At 47.3% G+C, this 23630-nt stretch overlaps 1 protein-coding gene across 1 annotated transcript in view; it reads right to left on the reverse strand.

The window, feature by feature from the left end:
- Tram2 (translocation associated membrane protein 2) overlaps positions 1-23630 on the reverse strand; it is a 71081-nt gene that overhangs the window by 27525 nt on the left and 19926 nt on the right. The window contains exon 2 of the mRNA XM_057751953.1: positions 2529-2592. Coding sequence (XP_057607936.1) covers positions 2529-2592 — 64 coding nt within the window. The remainder of the gene's footprint in view (positions 1-2528; positions 2593-23630) is intronic.

The following is a 23630-nucleotide window of genomic DNA, read 5'->3' on the forward strand; positions in this document are numbered from 1 at the left end:
TATCTTCTTGTCTATATTGTACACATTTTCTCTAAGACTTATGTAATGCTTGTGTAAACGCATTTGAGATGGGGGCAGGGCATGTGTTTACATTTTAAGCCAGTACCCAAAGGTTAAATAATATATGATTCTATGACTCCCCTGTATTCTTGGCACTTGGAAAGCTAAACCAGAAGACTGCCTTGAGTTCAAGGTCAGCCTGGCTTAAAACTGTGGGAGACCCTGTCGCAAAAATCTAAACACACACTCTCTCTCTCTCTCCCCACACACACACCTCTCTCTGTGTTTCTATCTCTCTCCCTCTCTCTCTCTCTCTCTCTCTCTCTCTCTCTCTCTCTCTCTCTCTCTCTCTCTCTCACACACACACACACACACACATATACACACACGACACTTCTATGCATATAAGGTACTTATTGCCACAAATTCATAGAGAAAAGAGAATGGTGGTTGCTATAGGGAGTTATTGTTTAAGGATTAAAAGTTCAGTTCTGCAAGATGAAAAGAGTTCTCGATATAGAAAGCAGCACAATGTGAATGTACTTAATACAACCATCCATCTAAAACCTGATACAATAAACTTGGGGCTAGATACAGTGGAACGTGCCCAGCTACTAGGGAAAACTACTATGCACACCTATTCTACCACATCTTAAAAAATAAATATATAACTTGCTCGCTGGAAGTACAACTGATTCTGTGTGTATCTCACAACTGACAGGTGACAGCAGTGAAAGACACCTGGCTTTGATCTTGGACCACACGGGACTGAGCAACAAATTTATTGTGCCCACCAGTACTGGAGTGTGCACTGGAATGCACGTGTGTCTGGCCATGGCATGTCCTGGATCCCCAGGCTGAGAGATGCTCTCAAGTTTCTCTTCCCACAGTGAGGAACATTCTTCCTCTCTTACCACAGTCTCCCAGCTGGACTCTCCAGAAAGGGAACTGTAGTATAATACCCAGATGCAAGGATTCTGTCAAGTGTCTGACTCCATTGGTTGCAGGGATGAGCGCAGGTAAAATTCATGGCTAACCCTTCATGGGCCAAAGAGTCACCCATTTACTCTCCCCCACCACCCAAATCCTTGAGGTACACCTGGTGGAGTCAGATAATGCACCCTGATATAAATGTCAAGACCATTCCCCTAACACCAAATGATGAGAGGAGACCTAGACTTGGCAAGCAAAACTCCCTTCTTCCTTCCTCAAGGGGCCCTTAGTATTTTACGGGTGAGAGGGACGAAAACCTGATTCCAAAGCTGAGTCCCCAAAACCCGAAGGCTGCAGAAACATGGCCCCAAAACTGATTCTGGCCAGCTGATGTACTGACTTGTTTCTGCTGATATTCCTGCATTTTAACTTCCCGTGGCATTTACAAAATTAGCTGCCAACATTTAAAAAGTGAGGAGTTCATACACAGGGAGATATATTCTCTGATGCTCTCGGGATAAAAAATATCTCAAGGGCTACAACTCCAGCGACTGTGCTGATTTAACCTGACCATTTACTTGAATAGGTGGAGAAACGCCTGGAGACTGGGGGAGCATGGCTCCTGTGTATCGGTCCCGTGTCAGACCTCATGGCCTCACTGGGAAATGGTGAGCAGAGGCTTTCCTGGAAGCAGATTCCTGGGTGTGGACCCTTGCAGGAATCTTGCCCCGGCCCCTTCCTGTATTCACCCTTTCTCTGCTTCCTTCATGTCATGGGCTGAACAGCTCTTCTCTGCCGCATGTTTCTGCCACCATTGTGGCTCAAGTACGGAGAACCGCATGGCCACGATAGGAACCCTCTGAAACTGTGAGCTCAAATAACCCTTTCATTCTTAAGGCTGCTTCTGTTAGGTTTGGTCACAGTGATGATGAAGGCAACTGGGCAGGCACTCTGGGTTTACAGCAACTTCTGGGCCAGTGACTGTTTGGAATAGAGCAGCAACTTAGCAATTTTAGAACGAGCCCCCCCACTCTCTCCCTGCTCTGCTCTGTGCAGCCACGCTACTCCTTGAACTGGAGCACCATAACTAGACTGGACGTGGCTAGCGCAGATAACGTGACTTGGAACCACGGCAGCTAGGCCTTCTGCTGTCCCTGCAAATATTGGATGCAGGTCAGTTTGTGATGTGACAATTATGGTCAGTGGCCTTCATGAGATGGCTCTGTGTGAAGACATGGTTTACTCCAAATCTCACCCCCGTCACAATACAGAGCTCCCTTCCCACCATGTTTCTGTATTCCATAGAAGTACAACATCTGACCCACTTCCCTTGTGGAAAACTTTAAATAGGAAGCCGTGTTCTTGATCAGTGGTCAGAGTTGGGAAAGGAAGGAGCCAGAGGCACACTTAGCACCCCATGGCACAGTATTTTTCTCCTGGTCCTTCAGTGGAGAACAGAAGGAAGCGCCCAGCCACCTAAACACTGGAGCCTGAGGGGTAATATCTAAGAGGTCCCAGGTAGAGCACAAAAGAGAAGTTTTTCACGGAGTCAGGGTTATGAGGACTGAAGAGATGAAGAGCGGGGCTTTCCTTACCTGCTGTAGGCACACTAATGTTATACTGAGGTAAGATAAATAGGAAGGCAGTCTTGGCTGTGACCTGGAAAACAAAGGAGAAAAGTTCCTATTTACTTTCTTGGCCACATCAAAAGGAACAGGAAGAGGCTGTTCCCTGCCCTGGGGCCCATCCCTGTAGTCAGTCCTCCCACTCCTGGATACTTGGTTTTCACCTACCCCAAAGCACCAGTTTTGATCCACCCCTCCCAGGACCTGCACTAAAGAGCAAAGCAATCCTAGGCCCCAAATGATGGCTACACTGTGTTCACTGCAGATGGAATGTAGCAAGCTGTGTCCACCATGGGCAGCATAAACCATTCTGCCATTCACTCGTTCACGTATTGATTTAGTTCTGGACTCCCAGCTCTGTGGAAGGTCACACCCTTTAAAGGCCCTGAAGCCGACTTCCCAGTCATTTCAGTTGTCTGCACCCTGGACAGCAGCCCTGAAGTTTCCGAAGCAGTAGATTGCAGCTGCTAATTTCACACCTACCCTTCTACTGAACAGGGAACGGACCTCTGAAACCCCACCATACTGGTTTGGCTTTTATGAAAACTATCTTTAGATGGCTGTGGTTCCAATCTGGTTTCTAGTAGTCAAATCAGTACTGGGGCCGTTTACAGCTGGGTGAGATGACCAAATGTGGGGGTTTGAAGCTGAGCTGCAGGAATTGACTGCCCATGTTCAAATGCTGACTCTGCTGACTACGTAACCACGAGGAAGTCATCCCACACCCCGAGTCAAATTCCTTGTCTATACAGCCATGGCTATGTGCAGTTCCTCGGCTGCATACTACAGACTGGGGTGGCGGCCATCTTGATTGCATTGTTTCAAATTCCAGACTACAGTCAGGACCAAGAAACACTCTGAGAGACATGCATGAGGTCAGGGGAAGAGAAGCCACTTCCCCAGAGGCTCTGAAGATACTTCTTCAGTCAGGAGTTATGGGGTCTCCTCCAATGTGGAGGACAGACAGTTGTATGCAGGAAGTGGGAATGTACCAGGTTACACCCAAATCAGTGTGGAGACAAGTGAAAGATGGCTGCTTAGACATGCCAGGGACAGATGACTGCCCTTAGCCTACTCTACAGGGTCAATCCTCTCCCTTAAGGAGACAAGGACTTGCTGTTACTCTCTAGCTAGGTATCATTTACTTCTTATAGGTAGCTATGTACAAAGACTTCATCCATCTGTGTTCATGCCTATGTGTGCTCTATCAAGTTGGTAGGGAAAGAACGAATAAAATTAGGGATTGATCTTTGGTCCTTATGACCTTGCTCTACACTCCTGACCTCCATCCAGTTCAAATGTCTGCTTTTTCCTTACGATAATAAGCTTGGCTCAAGCCCAAAGATTCTACTCATACATTCCCCTTCCTCTGCTACTCCCCACAACTTGTCAATATCTTTCTCTCTCATCCATCATGCAGCCCCTCAACTGTGAACACTCTGCAAGGCCTCTGGCTACTCCTAGAGAAGGTCACTCTTTAACAGGCAGCAGTTCCATACCATCCTCTGTTGTGCTATCATTTCCACACAGAGGGACATCGCTGCCTAGAAGGCAGGGAATCCCATCACCTCAGTTTTCATTGTATGCCCTCCCAAACAGCTTAACTCAGACGAGGTGAGTGATCAGGTACTGGTGTGGGAGTTCCTTCTGTATATGTGCTGCTTCTATTGGTTAATGAATAAAGCTTCTTTGGCCTATGACAGGGCAGAATAGAGCAAGGCAAAAATTCCAAGCAGACAGAGGAGAAATGAAGGCAGAGTCAAGGAGCCATCATGTAGCCACCGAAGGAGATAAGACACATAGAATCTTACTAGTAGGCCACGGACATGTGGCAATACACAGATTAATAAAAAAGGGGGGGGCGGGTTAATTTAAGATGTAAGAGTTGCTTAATAAGAAGCCTAAGCTACTGGCCAAGCAGTGTTATAATTAATATAGTTTCTGTGTAATTATTTCAGGTGTGTGTGTGGCCTGGAAACAAATAAGCAGCCTCCATCTAGAAGGTACTGCTCACTGAATAAGAATTTAATGAAATGCACTTTGATTCATTTAACCACAAGTCCCCAGTCTCGAGTGGGAGCCGGCCTCTGCCACTAATGGCCTTTGCCTTGGGACCCATCTACTCTGAGTCCATCCTCCCCTGTCTTGAATCTCCTGAGTGGGGCTGGCGAGTATTCTGGTCAGTGCCCCAAGTCTTCTGCTGTGGTTTCTGTTGTCCTGTCCCTGGAGCAGCTGTGTGCCTTCAGGGGCGTGAGTCCCCAGAGGGCCTCTTTAAGTTGGCCAGCATCCTTTACTCAGAAGCACTATGATTCTATGTGTGGAACACCACTGTTCAACCACGCCTGTGACGGATGCCCCAAAAGAACTTGAAATTTTTCTATATCCAGGTCATCCCCACAGGCAACTAAACTAGACCCTCGCAGTGGCTGGCTCATCAGCATCTTGTCCAGTTCCCAAAGCATCCTAGCCTGCAGCTAACTCTGAGAGTCATTACACTTAAAACAAACAAACAAACAAGGTAAGACAAATAAAGCCAGGGAAGCAGGTATTTGGTATGTGAATTATATACATTTTTGCTTGAGCCCTGCAAATACAGTCAATTCCCATTTATGGCAATTCTATGGAACTGCTGCAAGCAAGCACGGAAACACCACGTCCAAGAGAAATACAGAACTGGGTTACTACAAACCAGTCACATGTCACCGAGAGACCAACGTTTAACCTTGCTTTATGCATGTTTCTAAAGGACACCCTAGTTAATACATATTTAATACACACTGTTGGTTCATTAACATTGAACTCACGGTCAACAGCCCTGGAGCTCATGCCCAAACGAGGCAACTGAAGTCATGCCGTTTCTCTCTAATTTAGCACACTGTATCCTTCTCAAGATGAGGACCGTAGGTAGCACTTCAGGAAAATACTTAGGGGTCATCGAAATCCCATAAACATCACAAAATGCAAAACTATGGCCTCAAATAGACTGCAATGGGGATGATTTGTTTATGGTGTGAGAACTGAAACAGGAAGGCAGGCAGAGCCTTGTTTCACCTCAGCTGGCACCAAGGTTTTTACCTGCGTACGACTGTGGAAAGTCAAGTGTGAATTTGGAGGTTACAGGTAAATTTTAGTAAAGTAAGCAGACTCCCAAAGATGAAATCCACAATCAGCGACGGATGGACATATCAAGACAAACCTCTTAGCGCCAAGATTTGTTTGTTTGGTGTGTGTGTGGACATGCATGTGCACAGGCAAGTTCATGCACGGGCACATATGTGGAGGTTGGAGGACAGCTTTTCAGGAGTTGGGTCTTCTGCCTATTTATAATGTAGTCTCTCTTCTTTCTGCTGTTACTGCAGATGTACACACACAGCTGATTCTCCTGTCTCCTCTTCTACCGCCCCATGAGAGTGCTAGGGTTATGGCTGTGAGCCAGCAAATCCAGCTTTTATACTATGGGTTGCACTGCTCAGCCTCGGGTCATCAGGCATTACACCTGCTGGCGTCTCACTGGCCATCAAGATCTTTTTAAACAGCCCCTTGGTAGAGGCTAACATCACCAGGTTTAAGTTCTAGAAGAAAACCTTGAAAACCTTCAATTACAATGGCAAGAGAACAGAGCTGACTGGGTGATACACGCTCGCCACATGATGCTCACACACGGACACAGCCACCCTGCAGGAGAGCTGTCTGATCTGCAGCCTGTGACCTGCTCACGGTTATACTTCTGTACGACTGTTTTCTCTCACTGTGTCCACCCAGAGCTACCCACGCAGTAGGTATCCCACAAATGCTCACTTGATGAACTCACACTGTAAGCAACTGTAGTATTCAGCGGCCCCAGATGAATGTCTACCACATGCTTTCTGAATGTAAGTCCAAGAGAACAGAGTCAAGGCAAAACATACTAGATCCCAGTACTTTTCCATAGTTGCCCTCTGGGTGGTGGCAGTAGAAACAAATTCTAAACCATCCTTATTCCCATGTTAGTGTATCCTAAATGCCAGTTTTCTTGTTTCATAGGAAAAGAAGTTAAAGTCCGGACACAGAGACACCAAGTGGCCTCTGCCACCCAGTAAGCACTCGAGTACAACAGGCAACCATCATCTTGGGATTTTATAAGTTTGTTCCAGAAGCAACTTTAGCAGACACACAACAAAGCCCTTAACAGAAACCTAACAAAAACTAGAACACTAAAACCAAACCAAAGAAATCACATGCCGGAAGCCTAAAAAGAAAGACCAGAGAATGAGGCTGAGCCACAGGCACGCAGCCCAAGAAGCCCTACACATCATCTCATGTTGGCCGGAAATCTGGAGTCTAAACTCCGTCCTGATAATCTGAAAGAGGAAAATAAGATCAGCTACTAAGTCCGCCACAACCATTAAAAGAAGGGGGCAGGGGAGAGGGCAAACAGGGGGGAGGGGGAGAAGGAAGCAGTGGCAGCGTGAGCTACAAAGGGTAACCCTACTTGTCCCTCATAAAAACCGTTCTATGTGCTTTCAAAAGCCCCCTGGCACCCCAAATTTTCATTCCATCACTCTCCCCTGGCCTGAGGTCAGGGACTGTGCAATGTGGGTTCACATATCACAGAGGCTGAGAAACAGGGGCCTACTAAAAATGTCACTCCAATTATTTCTCATCCCTCTAGGGCTGTTTATAGGAAACAATATTGGGTTTAATAGCATATTAAATGCCAAGCTCTGTGGGTGAAAGGTTCAAAGTGACAATGTGTTAATATACTAATGCAAAGGGAGGGCACTAAATTACATAGGAGGGGCTCTGCCCCCACCATACCCACACAAAGAGAGAGAGAGAGAGAGAGAGAGAGAGAGAGAGAGAGAGAGAGAGAATGCTCCATTACAGCTTTAACTACAACATAGTGTGAAACACAAAATCAGATGTTGAGTGAACTCACCCAGCCATACCAAAACCAGAACCATCCCCACATCCATGTTCTATTAGAGGCTTATGTGATGGAGGAGGGTTATCTGTCTATGTGTTACTTTCATTGGTTAATAAAGAAACTGCCTTGGCCCTTTGATAGGACAAAAAATTAGGTAGGCGGAGTAAACAGAACCAAATGCTGGGTAGAAGGCAGTGAGGCAGATGCGATGAATCTCCGGCCCAAGATGGACGTAGGCTAGAATCCTTCTTGGTAAGCCACCACCTCGTGGTGCTACACAGATTATTAGAAATTGGTTAATCAAGATGTGAGAATTAGCCAATAAGAGGCTAGAACTAATGGACCAGGCAGTGTTTAAAAGAATACAATTTGTGTGTTGTTATTTTGGGTATAAAGCTGGCAGCTCACCTTATCACTATACTCATGTCTTAATACTCTTAATGTCTTAAGACACTAAGAATGTCGGCGAAATTGCTGTTTCGGTGAAGCAATCAGGATGCAGAGTCCATTGCGAGGTACGCTGTGGACCAATGAATTACCCTTGGGTAAAGTATGTCCCTTCTGCGGACTTCTTTCCCCAGTACCAACAATAGTGACGACAAATGCCATCAGATGCTTGCTTTATTCCTTCAACAGCCCTGCAAGCGCTGACACTGTTATAGACAGACAAGGAAATGATCAGGCCCATGGAGGGAGCTGGAATGAACGTCTGTCTGTAAAGGACTCTGTTCCGGTTCACAGAGCTGTCATTCTTGAGCCCATTTGACCTTCACTGCCCAAATCCTTACTGTAAGGTAAGGCTACTTACAGTAAGGTAGCCTTACTGAAGTGCCTACCTTCAAGTTTAAAGCACAGTGCAGCTTCTCTACCCCTGAAAACGGAAGTCTGGGTGTCCTCCATGCCTCACAGGCAGGAAGAGTAAAGTCTTTAGCCACCCCCAAGCACTGGCACACCGGGGTGTCAAAATGCACAGTCGCTTTCGCTGGAAGTTGATGGCAGCCACCAAAGAAAGAAACCAAAAACTGAGATGAAAGGGACCACATTGTTGGATCCTCCACTTCAGCTCATTCTGACTCGCTCCTCAACAGACACATCAGCATAACGGGTCTTGTACGATGCTGTGTGGGTACACTATGCAAGACCAGGGGCACAAGAAACTAACTCACGGCAGCGAAAGCCCTGTGAACCTCTGGGGTCCTGCCCATGAGGCCGAAACGCAGAGTGGCACAGGTCCCACAGCTGAAAGCACTGGCATTTATTCATTGAAAATACTGAGCTAAGGCTTGAGAGCCATCCTGCTGAGGCCGGGGAGCTTGCCTCCTTCCCAAGCTTGGCCCCCATCACAGGAAGTCAATGGTTCCAGCAAGCTGTCCTGAAATTGGTTTCACTTCTTTCTGCTTAAGGTGGTGAATAGGAAAACTTCAGTAAGACAGGAAAACACTGGAAAATTACACTCAACTGGTGAGGAAGAGATTTAAGGGGGGAAAAGTTCCTTAGCTCTCTTTTCTGGAGCGCCCCAAGCTTCTGCTTCCGGCAGAGATCCTGGTAGATCTACTACCACCACCTGTGGGCACAACGGTCAGGCAGAACACAGTGTCTGAGGTCTGCAACTCCTTGCAGCTCCGCAGAAGACAGACTGCTGGGACAAACACGCTTTTCATTTTGGCTTTCTGCAAGCCTCCGTTCTGGATGACCGGAAAGGGGTGAGTGGCTGGGACACAGGGGACACAGTTCTGACAGTACCTTTCTGTGTGGCTTTGTGAGCAACATCTGGGGATTCTGGTTCCGTGGCTGAAAGGCCGCCTTGATACAAGCATGGGGCAAAGCCAAGCAGACAGACCCCACAGGTTCTCTATGTTCACAATGTTGACCAAAAAAGCTGTTACCAGGCGTGGAGTCGTAGACTAAGGCTTGATGGTGTGGGTGGGGAAAATTTTGCTGCTGCAGTGGCTATGACATCGTTATGATACTCTGATTTATACCCATCAGGCCAAAGACTAAACTATACGAGGATAAAAAGGAATTTATACCAGAGCACAAGGAGAGGTATTTAGTTGGTGGTTTTAGGAGCTTGCTATGTAGCCCAGGCTGGCCTCAGGGCCTTGAACTCACCATCCTCCTGCCTCGGCCTCTGGAATGCTGGCATTAGAGGACTATGACATCATACCTGCCTTATGCAGAGCTTTTGATACTTTTTAATTTTTTCTCTTTTATGTAACTGTTTGCCTGTATGTATGTATGTGTATCATGTATATGCCTGTTGCTTGCAGAGGCCAGAAGAAGTTACCAGACCCTCTGGAGCCAGAATAACATATGGCTGTGAGCTGTTATTTGGGTGCTAGAATCCAAACCTGGGTCCTCTACAAGTGTAGGAAAGCTTTTAACCACTGGGTCATCTCTCCAGCTCTTTTGATATCTTTAAAGAAGAACTTAGATAGCCCAAACTTGCCACTTACACCCACAATTTCAAGTGCTATAAAGTAGCTGAAGGATAGCCTTCTCCATTTCCTTTGTATCTACAACATATAACCTCCAGGAGACTGTGTTTTTGTGCAATCTCACAGCATTCACAGGAAATAAGTGCAACCCTTTCCTAAAAGTGCATGCATTCATGCACCCAAAGCGTCTAACATGTCCACAAAACATTTCTTGTGAAGGCTAAGGACCAAATAACAACAAAAGCTTAAATGCATATATATATGCATATATATATATATATGGAGTCCGGGGAGTTGCCTCAGTGGTTAAGAGAATTCGTTGTTCTTTCAGAGGACCAAAGTTGAGATAGGAGCCTTGGCATGTAGAATTGGGGGTTGTGAGTGATTTTTTTTTTTTTTTAAAGAACCAATATTAGGCAGCATTTTTAGACTTGGCAGCAGAAAAGGAACCACCTCACCAGTGTATCCATGCTGTTTTAACTGTAGGTTTAAGAATGTTTAGTACCATGAGAACGAAGCATACAGGGGTGGGGGCTATGGCTAGAACATTTCAGATAAGTCTGCAACAGCCAGCCAGTCACTGATTGCAGGCAAGTGCTATGACTGGATGCCAGGCAAAAACATCCCAAGGAATGTTTGGCATTGCCTGGTATTTGGGGAAATAAAAGGGCAATTCACTTCACAGGGTCCATGGACCCAGAGCAGCCGAAGGGAGGCAAGGCCCAGGTGTTTCTGCCTTTTGTTTGCTTATTTGCACATTTCTAGGAAGACACACAGGTCATTCGTGATCTACTGAAATTACTTTCAGGAACTGTTTGCCATCTGGGGACCCTCCCACTCAGCATGTTGACCCCTGGGTTTTGGCTTATGGATTGGCGCTTGCTAGGAAAATGAGCCTTTAGTACACATAGCCAGAACTAAGGGAAACTGTGGGGGAGGGTAAGTCAGCAGGGCCAAGATCATTCTCACAGGAAACCTTAGGAATCCCCCAGATCAGCGGTTCTTAGCCTGTGGATCGCAATCCCCTTAAGAGTCAAGCAACCCTTTCACAGGAGCTGCCTAAGACCATCAGAAAACACAGATATTTATATTATAATTAATTCATAACAGTAGCAAAATTACAGCTATGAAGTAGCAACAAAAATAATTTTATGGTTGGGGTCACTGCAGCATGAGGAACTGTATTAAAGGGTCACAGCATTTGGAAGGTCGGGAACTACCACCCTAGATGTTTGTGTAAGAATCTACAGAAGGTATTCTGTTTAAATATGAGGATTTTCAAATGCTAGGCACAGGGCTCCTCCATGGGGAGCTGAGAGCTGGTGCGAGAATAGCAATGCCGCAGGGAGTTTAGAAGGCACAGTAGTCAGCCCAGGAGCTGTGCCCTGTTGAGCCTTGCTCAGAATCACCTTTATCTCCCACGGCACATCCTGCACCAACAGAAGAAGCCTCTGAACATCTGGGTAGGCGTGGACACTTCTAAGCTTGAGTCTGCAAAGACTTACCCAGAACTGTCTTCATGAGGGCACCTTATAGGCAAAGCTTAAGGGTGATCATTCACACACACACACACACACACACACACACACAACCTTAAACCAAAGCCATGAAGGTTAATGGGAAACATTTAGCACACAAACATTCCTGTGTGCAAATAACAGACATGCATCATTCCTTTAAGGTACATGATTAATCATGGTTCTATTGCTGCGACGAGACACCATGAGCAGGCCAACTCTTATAAAAGGGCTTGTTTTCAGTTTCAGAGGTTTAGTCCATTATCATCATGTACAGGGAGTGTGGTAAAAGTGCTGGAGGTAATTGAGAGCTACATCCTGATCTGGGGGGAGGGGGGGGTGAGAGAGAGAGAGAGAGAGAGAGAGAGAGAGAGAGAGAGGCAAGAGCTGACAGAGACAGACACTGGCAAGAGCTTCTGAAAACCTCAAATTCTACTCCCAATGACACACTTCCTCCAACAAAGCCACACCTCCCAATCCTTCTAATCCTTTCAAACAGCTCCACTCCCTGGTGACTAGCATTCAAATATATGAACCTATGGGACCATTGCTACTCAAACCATCACATCCAGGAAGGAAAGGCAACAGGGAAGGGAAGATCTCCCAGATGATGCATGGAAGCACAACTCTAGCACCAGTGGCATGGCCTCAGGAGCCTGACCCATTCTCACCCACGAGCCAGAGTCACCCTGCAGTCCCAGTACAAAGTCTGAGCAAATGTCAATGTTAGGTTAAATGCCATATTTCACCTGGGCATTGCAGTTCACATTATAATCGCAGTACTTGAGGACAGAGGTAAAAAGACTGTCAAGAGTTCAGGCCAGCCTGTTCCAGTGTGAGTTTCAAGCCAACCCAAACTATAAAGTGAGACTCTGTTTCAATCCCTTCCTCTGAATTATAATTTTTTAACGTGCCACACATACATCATTATGAGATTTCAATATTCTAACTTGAACGAGATGTTTTAAACGACGCTGCAAAAGTCCTGGAGCTATTGCTAAGTGTTAGGGAACTTGCCTAGCATGTGCAAAGGCCCTGGGTTCCAGCCAAGCAATAGTGGCAAAACCAATGCCTACACAGACTTGTGCTTACTCTCAGGCAGCTGGGCCCGTTCCCATCACAGCCCTTTGTGCCCAGTATGGGACTTCAAGTAGCAAGCAGGAAAACAAAACAGCCAAGGTGGAGGATGGACTTCGCCTAAACTTGACAAGGGGCACCAGGCTTTCTCACCCAGTGGTCAGTGTACAAACTCCCCCTTGCTGATGAATCCAGCTTTAAGTAAGGTCCGGGAAGCCAGGTACCCTCCCCAGCCCCCATCAGACGCATATAACAACTCTACTCTAAAGAGATATAAGAAGACACAGGAACTTGGAAGCTACCATGTACGAGAAGGGATGGCACAGGTAACAGACACAGAACAGCAGTGGGTGACCTGAAAGACTCAGGTGTATGTAAAATTTAAGGTAAGGGAGTGGTCGGGAGTGCTGCTTGGGTATGGCACAGAAAAGACACAGAAATGTATGTATAAATAAATCATGTTCATGTGGTGACAGTCAGTGTGCTGTGGATGGAGCAGACACAGACAACTTAGCTGGAAGGCCTAGAATGGTCCTGGAAGCCAAGAGAAGACAAAGTTCTAAGGAGTCCACTGGGCACCAATGGCTGATTCAGAAAGCATAGGTCCCCCTCCAAATGTTCTCCCAGAAGCTAAGTCATACCTCGCGGGGTCAAACGCTGGAGTTGAGGAGAGATCAGGAGCTGGTGCAGCAGCTGTGGGCTGCTTGTCTGCCAAGGGAAGCAAAGGACAGCAAGCAAAGGATGGAAAGATTGCTGAGCTTGTGTGGGGGAGGGGAAAGGCCAGGAAGAAGAAAGAGCCAGGGAGACAGAAAAACTGGGGCTGCAGGTAAAACCCGGGAGTCTGGATTATAGCAGGAAAGAGATGCTAAGGGGGACACAGCTCCCAGAAAGTTCATCTCCTCAGACACCAAGGCCTTAGGTGCCTTCTGCAGTTCAGCCACTTGGCCTCTGAATGCATACTAGACACAAACAATGCTCAGTCAACCTTCCTGGGTCACAAACTGAGCTGGTGAAGAACAGGAGGACGGGGGAGGGGCACAAACCAAACTGAGGCATCCTATCCTGTTACCCTGACAAAGGCCTAAGGACTTTTGCGTGGTTTTTGTTTGTTTGTTTTTATTTAATGTTCCCTTTGGAACTCTCACTATGCCGTCACTCTCCATAGCTTTGCCTTCACTTTCTCATGAGGATCGGTTTGCTCTGGGAGTTCCCAGGAGGACGGTTGCTAGAGTGCCTGCAAGTCTGGGGGCCAGAACTGCAGTCTCCTAACAGTCCATCTGCCTTTATCTCTTGGCTGACTGATGGGTTTGCAATCAGACACAGTGCATACACAGATAAGTTCCCACTGCGAGCCACCACAGCAGGGCCTCCTCCCCCACCTTACAATGGCCTGATCAGTTTGCTAATCACATCCATCAAGGTAAGCGTGGGAGTGTGTGTTTACACAAACAGGCATGTATACACCCACAGAGTTGAATGGTAAGGGACTTTCGACCCTTGCAAACTCATCTTTACATAGTAGACGTGCTTCTAGGTGCTAGATAGATGAAATCTTCCAAACGAAATACTCTTTAAGACAATAAAATCCCAGCACTCAGGATGCTGAGGCAGGAGGATCACAGCCAGTGTGAGCCAGCTGAGCCAGTCAGTGCTGCATAGTCAGTTCCAGGCCAGCCTTGGCTACAGTGTGAGACTGTGTCAACACACACACAGTACACAGACTAAACCAATCTTTCACTCAGTGTTTGTTGAGCATGTGCTCGGTGCAAGACACACTGAGTGCTAGAGAGGTTCAAATAACGACATGATCACCCCCTTGCCTTAAAGGCACAGAGGCCAAAATCAGGAGCTGTGGTATCAACCTACTAACTGCCTCGCAGATGGAGACATTAAGCAAACCACAATTTTCTGAACATTTGCTGCAATCCAGTTAAAACCAAAACCTTCCCTGCACTGTCTCGCTCCTAAACCTGACAGGAAGTGCAGCAACGACGTTTGAATGGGTAAGACTGCTCTACTCGTTTTACCTCCAGACCTCCAGCTCTACCAGGAATTGTGCTGTGACTGCTACTTTCTGGGTGCAGGGTTGCTCTGAACACCCACAGAAATCTCTCCTTTAAACTCCTCATGTGCCCTGAAAACACACAAAAGAGGGAGGCTCAAAGAGCTTAAGAAACCTGCCCAGAGGCATACGGCTAATAAACTCCAGAAGTAGGGGAACCCAAGATTGACCTGTGGGGGATGTCTAGATTTAATCCCCGTGCTACCTGAGCACCATGCCCAGAACCTAATGACCCGGTGAGACTGTGATGCAGGCTGCTTCAAAGTTGATGCAGATGGGGTGAGTCAGGAGGACTGGATCCGTGAAGGGAATTTCTGTCTTTTGCTCAAAAGTAGACTGTGTCCGTTCATCATCACATTCTCAATATCCCTGTCACAAAGGAGGGGCACAAAATACCTTGTAGTACTGTGGACTTGATGGGGACTTAGAGATTTTCTCAGACACTCTGGGAGGGATGGCCTGAGTCAGACAATGTAGCCTCAGGTAAGGAGAGGGGACAGCATCATCACACTGCTGGGAGCACTGAAGGAGGCCCGGGGGCGGGGGCGGTACAGGTGAAGGCAGTCATGTTGCCCATAGTGTGGTCCAACTTCAGTTCTCAGGTGCCCCATCTGTCTTGAACACACTGGCTTAGAAGGGGAAAGGAAATGCACCCTCACATTCCTATAGCCATGCATTCATTGACTACTTCCGTCAGGTACTGTCCTGAAGTCGCTATGGCAGTGAGGGGGTAGGAGATAGCTCAGATGCTACAGCTTGCTATTTAAGCATGGGGACCCTGAATCTGAGCCTCAGAATCCACACGGAAATGCCCAGCAGAGTTTGGGCATTTGATGTGCACGTTTGTGATGCCAGAGTTAAGCAATAGAGACAAGCGGATCATGGGGCCTCACTGGCTGGCCACCCTTGTAAGACAGCCAGCTAGCTTAGCTTACTCAGTGAATCCCCAAGGAGAGACTCTGTCTAAAAATAAAAGAAAAAAAACTAAGGTGGGTGATACCTGAGGGAAAACAATACTCAAAGTAGTCATCTGCCCCCACCACACATACATGGGAGGAGGGGAAAAAAAAGAGAAAGGAGGAGGCAGAGAGCTAGTTAGCTGGCCTACACACACACACACACACACACACACACACACACACGGAGGGAAACTGAAAAGAAAAAGGAAAAAGAATAAGGAAGAAAAGGTAGAAAGCAAGTTAGTTGGTTTCCTGGTCCCAAAGTAGAACCAGGCAGTCTCCTTGTTCACCAGAAGGAAACCATCTGTGCCAGCACCTTGCACATTTCAAAGCCTTGCTGTCGGGGATAGCTCAAAGGGAGAGATGACTGCTTCCCTCAAGGTAAAGGAGGTCACCTTGTAACAAAGCCTCAAATGCTCCCTGGATACTCTACCAACTGAACTGGCTGTCTAATGGTTCGGGCAGCCCAGGCTTCCCTGTGAGACCTGCCATGAGACCCGCCAAGAAAGCAGTTTCCTTGCCCATGCACAGCGACACATGCTTTTAACCCCAGTGTTTGAAAAGCAGAAGAAGACAGACCGCTGTTAGTTGGAGGCCAGCCTGGTCTACAGAGTGAGTTCCAGAGCAGATAGGGCTACACAGTAAGATCCTATCTCAGTAAGTAAATAATTGTTTTTGAAAGCTACTGGGAACTGTCTTGGGGGATCAGAGCCCTATGCAGGCTACATCGAAAGCTCTTGTCTGTCCCAAGGTTCCGTGTGCGGAAAGAATCTAAGTGGCACTTGAGTGTTATCTGAACTTGCTGCAGAAGATGGAGGTAGAGGCATTTAGTGTGTTGCCACTTTAAAAAGAAAGAGAGATACTATCGCATCAGAAATTAAGCCAGGGAGTAGCTTAACACCGATATTATTTGGCTTATTACAATCAGGAAAATGGCTCTCCAAAGAGCCTGCTGCCAGAGAGTACGATGTTTCAGGGACCTCATCTCGGATGCCTCCCTCGCAGACGAGGTTAGAATTCAGAGGAGGCAAAGTAGAATCTAAGATCTCTCCAACCTTAACACAGAGCTGGGCTTTGACGGGACACATCAAGGGGCCTCAGGTTGAATGTGCAGAAGACTAAAGGCCATGAGCAGGATATCTCTGCTCCGTTGCTGTGAAGAGACACCATGACCAAGGCAACTCTTATCAAAGAAAGCATTTAACTGGGGGTTGGCTTATAGTTTCAGAGGTTTAGTCCCTTATCATCAAGTCAGGGAGCATGGCAGCACACAGGCAGACAGGGTGGTGGAGAAGTAGCTGAGAGTTCCACAACCTGGTCCACAGGCAGAGAGAGTAAGACCTGCATGGCATGGGCTCTGGAAAGCTCAAAGCCCACTGTCAATGACACACTTCTTGCAACAAGATAACACCTCCTAATCCTTCTTAAATAGGGCCACTCCCGGGTGACTAAGCACTCCACTATTTGAACCTAAGGGGGCTGTTCTTATTCAAACTACCCTAGTATCCACTTCTTAGCACCCTCTCTAACAGGCAACTCTAGTAGTACTATAGTCCTCTTCCTGAGCCATAGGTACCTCCAGCTCCCTTCCACCTAGTTCTGCGGCCTTCTATCTGCTGCCCTTTCCAGCTTAGGTAGGATGTGCCCCTTTCACCCAACTGATATGGGACTCCCCTCTGTATGCTGTGAATATGTTTTATTACCATATGGTTAATAAAGAATCTGCTTTGGCCCATGGCAGTGCAGAACAGAGCAAGGCGGGAATTCCAAGCAGAGACAGGAGAAAGAAGGTGGAGTCAGAGAGACACGATGTAGCTACCAAAGGAGACAGATGCTGGAACTTAACCCGGTAAGCGCAGCCTTGCGGCAATATACAGAATAATAGAAATGGGTTAATTCAAGATGCAAGAGTTAGCTAGAAATTGTAATTAATATAGTTTCTGTGTGATTATTCGGGTCAGGGTGACCCGGAAACAAACAGGAAGTCTCTGCCTACACCCCACCCCTGCTCTTAGCACTTCCCCCCTCCACTCCGTACTTAGTGACAATGCTTTTAACACTGTTCCTCAGTTTCCCCTTGTTTCTCAGTAGGAGCCTACTGCTGCAGCCATGTTTCTCAAGTAAAACAAGCACACCACCACATGAGAGTACCGGATCCAGTCAGCAGAACTTTGGACGAGATGACAGGACCACAGGACAGCTCCCTTCCTGACACACATGCCTGTCCAATGGGAATTGAGCAATGCCCCAAAGGCTGAAGGCTGAGAACCAGCTCCTGTCATGGTTTCCCATACACAACACCGTGGGTCTGGCTGCTCACACACTGTTCGCGGTGAACCACCAGAGTTGGCAGCCTCTGGGTGTCTCAGGGGCTTTTCTGGGGACGAAAGGAGGTGTAGGATGTGGAGAGCTGAATTCAGGCTGCGGCAGCAAATCCCAGTGCCAGCTTAACACTCAGCCACATAGCTTTTATTACTATTTTAGAAAGACCACACCCATCATGAATGGGAACTGGCTATATATGGCTGAATCATGTCTTGTAAATACTATCTGATCTGCCACAGCAGGAGGCAAGGACCTTCATGTGCTCAGAGGATGCTATATAAAGGGCTGCCTGGGGTGGGGTGAGGGGCCACTGGGCGTCCCAGACCTTCACTTCCATTCACAAAGGGATTCTCCTCTTATTTTTCATGACAGAACAGGATGAGATGAAAGTGGACAGGGGAGAGGGAAGGGGGCTGAAAAAAAGTTTCAGAGACGATTTTCACTTTTTGGGGTGTGTGTGCATAGACGCAGTGCAACAGGGTCTCACACACTGTAGCTCTGGCTGGCCTGAACCTCACTCTGTAACTTGGTCTGGCCTCTACTCTCAGTAGCTCTTGGGCTTGGCCTTGCTGGGAGTCCAGGCGTGAGCCACCGCCCCCGCTGGGGTTGTCTTTCTACCTTTTCCTCCAGCTGAGTAGCTCGAGGGCAAGTCGTCTGCCAAGCTTCCCGCCCGTGTAAACACTCTGGCACCAGCTGGGGTTTGGAATCCACTCTCTCTGCCAGCTGGCGACCTGAAGATGGGTCAGATTAAAGGAATGCATAATAAAGGAGGGGGAGACAGAGGCTGTATTTACTCGGTCAGGGTCTGCGGGGGTTGACAGGGACTGGCCAGAGGGGCTGTACAAGTGGAAACGAGGAAGGGGTTCCAATGTGCCTGAGCACCCCGCCCTACCCAGAGTCCAAGGCTGTAGCCCTCATCTGTTTTCGCTGTTTGAAAAGGGACTTCTTTGTCCTCGTCTCCGTCTCCCGCAGCATCTCCCAGACAAAATACCCACAGCCCTTTGAAGAGTTTGCAGCTGGCCGCATGGGAAGACTCAGCATGATCACACAACAGGGGACACTTGATCCCCTGCGATCCCAATTTGGGACCTGTAACATAGAAACCCAAGCCACGTGCTGACAAGCAGGGCCCTGGGCCACCAGCAGCTCCGACTGAGGCTGGGTGAGAGGGGAGCACACTGAGAGCCAGCAGTCCCAGGCAGCCACACTGGCTTCCAGCCTTGGAGACTTCAGCTGCCTTGGCAAGGCCCAGAGGGCAAACAGCTAGAAAAGATAGCTCAGTGGGCAAATCAGCAGCCTCACCACCCCTCCCACTGCCCTGCAGATGCTAAGAGGGTCGAGGACAGGATGAAACCCGTACATCCTGGCGGGCACTGTGTGAACACACCTGCTGGGAAGGCCACCTGCAGCCAGCTCCACCTCAAAAGGCTATATATATATATATATAATACATATACAAGCTCCATCAGCAAGAAGAGGAAGCAGGCAGCAAGGACACCTGTTCTTTGCAGCCTCCGGACACTCCCCTCTCTACGCTAGATGTCCCCATCTCTTAAGGACACTCTCTGGAGTCTCTTTGCTTCTGTGGATTCTTCCAGGGGCCTCTGAGGCATACATGCCCCTGGAGGGAGGGGGTCAAGCCTCTGCATTTCTTGCTCTGTTGACTACCTCTATTCCAATGACATCCTAATCAAGCTTCCCTAACCAGCTATTTCCTAAGCAGTGTTCCAGTAACTCCCACAAGACGTGAGAGCACTGGCACTCAGAAAGCAACATCACTCAAGCTCCTTCCCAGGATGCCCAGAGGCTTTGGATCCCTCTGTAGGGACAATTACAGACAGTTGCGAGCCACCCAGCATGGGTGCTGAGAACAAAACTCTGGTCCTCTGTAACCACTAAGCCACTTCTATGGCCCCTCTCTCAGTTTCACTACATTCATTTTCCCCTCGTAGGGCTGTAATGGAGACACACACACACACACACACACACAGTAGCAGCCTGCAAAAGACACTAGATTATCTGCTCAGGGCTCACTATGCCTTCCTTCTGTGTCTATCCCTGATTATAACAACCCAGTATAGACTCTGGGTATAGAAAGGAAATTCTGATACCGTCATTCCATGAAATGCTTCCCAGAGTCAATAAATATGCTTGGTATAGACACAAGATAGGCGTCAGTACTATGTTAAAGGCGCTGACAAGTCTCACAATAAAGAGATGGGTTTAGCCCAGCCTATCTGGCTGTGAAACGGTTTTTGTCAGGTTAACTCTGCTGACTATTTTTCAATGATTCTCTGAACATCTTTTCTAGCCTGAAACATGAGCTCTCTGCTCTCCTTTGCACTTGCCCTCCTGCCTTGACTTTCTCGTGAGGGCTAGCCTTGGCCTCACCTCTAGAAGCCTTCTTCTCGTATTGACCTCAGCCCCCATGGCCAACTCACACTTTAGTGAGGGATAGCCTCAGTCTCACCTCTAGAAGCCTTCTTCCCGGATTGATCTCAGCTCACAAGGCCACCTCACATTTTATGTGAGGGCTAGCCTTGGTCTCACCTCTAGAAGCTGCCTTGGTTTTCTTGTGAGGGCTAGACTTGTCATCACTTCTAGAAGCCTTCTTCCCGTATTGACCTCAGCCCCCATGGCCACCTCACATTTTATGTGAGGGCTAGCCTTGGTCTCACCACTAGAAGCTGCCTTAGCCATCTTGTGAGGGCTAGCCTTGGCCTCACCACCTCTAGAAGCCTTCTTCCCAGACTGACCTCAGCCCCCAAGGTCACCTCACATCTTATGTACTCTGGGCCTAGAGAGATGGCGAGTATAATGGCTACAAGCCAGGATTTTACATCCAAACCCCAACTCTGCCCTCACCAACTCTAAATAGAGAGTTGCTCAGCCTGCTTGGTGCAGACAGAAAGAGTACACTCACAAACACAGCTTAGATAATCAGCAGCAGAATCAGACGGCCAAAGCCAAAGCAGGGTATAGATAGCATCAGAGACACTCAACAAGTAAAAATTAAAGTGTATTTTTTCCCTTTTTTCTCTTGTAATAGGGTCTTGCTCTGTATCTCAAGCTAGCCTGGAACTCACTAATGGTCCAGACTGTCCTTAAACTCACAAATCCTCCTGCCTTGGTCTCTTGTGTGATGGGATTACAAGGTGAGCCACCATGCCTGGTTTTATTTCATTGCTTAAAACTGTTGCTTTGTTTCCTGTGATTTGGTCTTCTCCTGCCCTTGCACCATACACTGGGTTTCACAAGTGAGTGGCTAGGCCAACCCCACCCACAGCTCCCCTTTCCTCCCTGCTAGAGGGACCCCAGGACACAGTTTTGACCAACAACTGAACTGGGAGACCCACTCCACCAAACCTCCATCAGGCAACAATGAATAAACTAATTATTCAATCACTGTTGGGTTTGTTTATTTACATATTATTACACATATTAATACATTAATAATATATAACATTATATGAGATATAATATGTTACACATATTATACAACATTCTATATTATTAGTGTATATTAATAGTATTACATCATCTATTACAGAATTATATCTTAATATTATACATATTAATAGTATATGTAATATACTACTAAAATGTTATTAATGAAATATATCAATATATACTATTAATATATAGTATGAAATTATATTACCAATATGTTAATTATAATTATATTATTTTATAATGTATTAAATATATATACACACATACATACTTATTTATTGTATATGTGTGTGTGAATGTCAGAGGACCTAAGAGGTAAGTTCTTTTCTTCTGCCATGTGGGTTTCTTGGATCAAACTCATGTCACCAATCTTGGTGGCAAGCCCCTTTACCCACTGAGCAGGAGCCACCTTGCTGGTCCACAATTCCTGTTTTAAAAGGTTAAAATTTGCCAGAGGCCATTTCCCTCACCCACCCTATACACTTACTCTCCGGAACCCAGAAGTGACCCTCAATTGGTACAGTGCTTATCTAGCACTTAATCCCCCCCCATCCCTCAGCACCACAGAAAGCCAGATGTGGTGGTGCACTCTTGTAACGGGTCCACCACTGTGGGTGGAGGCAGAAGGATCAGGAGTTCAAGGGCAAACCCTGTCTCCACAATAACAACACAAAAGTTGGTTTCTATTCCTAAGTCCATCTTGAGATTTTTTCTTGCCACTTTCTTACAGGCCTCACTCAACAGCTTTGAATATCCATTTTTCACCTCCGAGTAAGCAGGAATGGTGTCTCTGTGGTCAAGGTGTGAGTCTCTTCCCAGCTGCTCCGCTGCCCCTCATCTCTCCCTACCTCCCGTGTACCAGCTCCCCTACCCCGCCTTTGTCCCATACACCTCTCCCTTCTCCAAGTAAATGGCCCTGCCAAGAATCCAAACTTTGTTTCCTCCCTTTTCCAACAAGAAGCAACCTAACTGAGCCTTTTTCTGACTGCTATGGCTAAATCAGGAAATGTCTCCCGTGGGTTCATGCACTGAACACCACCCTGCCCCTCGGGGTGGCAGAACTCCTTTTAAACCGTATGTAAAAACTTAAGGAAATCCATTTGCAGAAGTCATAATTAAGAAACAAAAGGTCTTTCAACAATAGGAACCCTGTAAAATGCCAAATCCCTTGTATTTAAAAAAAAAAAAAGGAACGCTGTGATGGTCAGGTTATGCTTCAGGACAAGACGCTCTGAGCAACTGATTCCCACGTAATTTAACCTCAGCGTTGTTTCCCAGCGGGAAAGACAACAGGACAAAGTCACATGATCCCTGAGAAAGGAAAAGGGTAGTGGTAACTCTGAGGCCTAAAGCGCTTGTGAGAGGCCTCCTGAGATGGGAGCTCAGTTCCAGGGACTTGGTAGGAAAGGGAACCACAGTCCACCACGGAGCAGACCTCCTCAGGCAGCACGTTTCGATTTCAGTAGCCCTGTAGGCACTGCTGGGGGTGAAGGGTGTGTCTGGGAGGAGCAGACGCACTGAGAAGAACAGGCTGAAGGTAATCTAAATGAAAATGAGAGCCAGGCACAATGGCAGCACAGAAAGCCCGAGGCAGGAAGAAAGCTGTGAGTCTGAGGCCAGCTTGGGCTACCTAGTACCATGCCAAGGCTATGCCAAGGGCTATGTAGCAAGACCTTGTCTTCAATAGGAAAATAAAACATGCAGAAAAAGAGCAGCTTAGCTATAGAGGCAACACTCATGGAATCAGTTATTATACACAATGAAAATCTCAATGGCCTGAGCCATCACTGTGTATCAGGCGCTGTGAAGAGCACTACACATGCGTTCTTGCTCCTGCGGAGATCTTCAGTGAGGCAGTACCAGTCCTTTTGTACTTTCAGTCCCTTTTACTGAGAAGAAAATGGCCCAATTAAGTGACTTAACCAAGGTGTCTCCTTAAGTGAGGGAGCAAGCAGAAAAGCCAGGGCTCTGGATTCAGTCAGTCGTGGCACTGTGTACATATGACCCCCACGTTTATAAGCCTGACACAAGATGGCAACACGAACTAGAGGCTCAAAGTGCATAACCACGGAGAAATCAATGGGGACTCGAGGCTGGCTATCCTGGGGAATGAGCTTGCAAGACAGCCTCCATAGTAACAGTCCCCTCCTGCCTGGGAGGTCTGTGCACCACCCGCGCACCTTGTCCGATGTCACCACTGTCTATCACTGCTGAGAGGTCCCTGTGGAAAAGCACAAAGCCATAGGCTACCTGGAGCCAGTCCTCTTTAGTCTTACACGTGGTCCTTGTCTGTACGACTTGGGCCACATCACCATGGACACTATCCCAAGACAAA

Source organism: Chionomys nivalis, chromosome 19, assembly GCF_950005125.1.
Source record: "Chionomys nivalis chromosome 19, mChiNiv1.1, whole genome shotgun sequence".
Taxonomy (NCBI): domain Eukaryota; kingdom Metazoa; phylum Chordata; class Mammalia; order Rodentia; family Cricetidae; genus Chionomys; species Chionomys nivalis.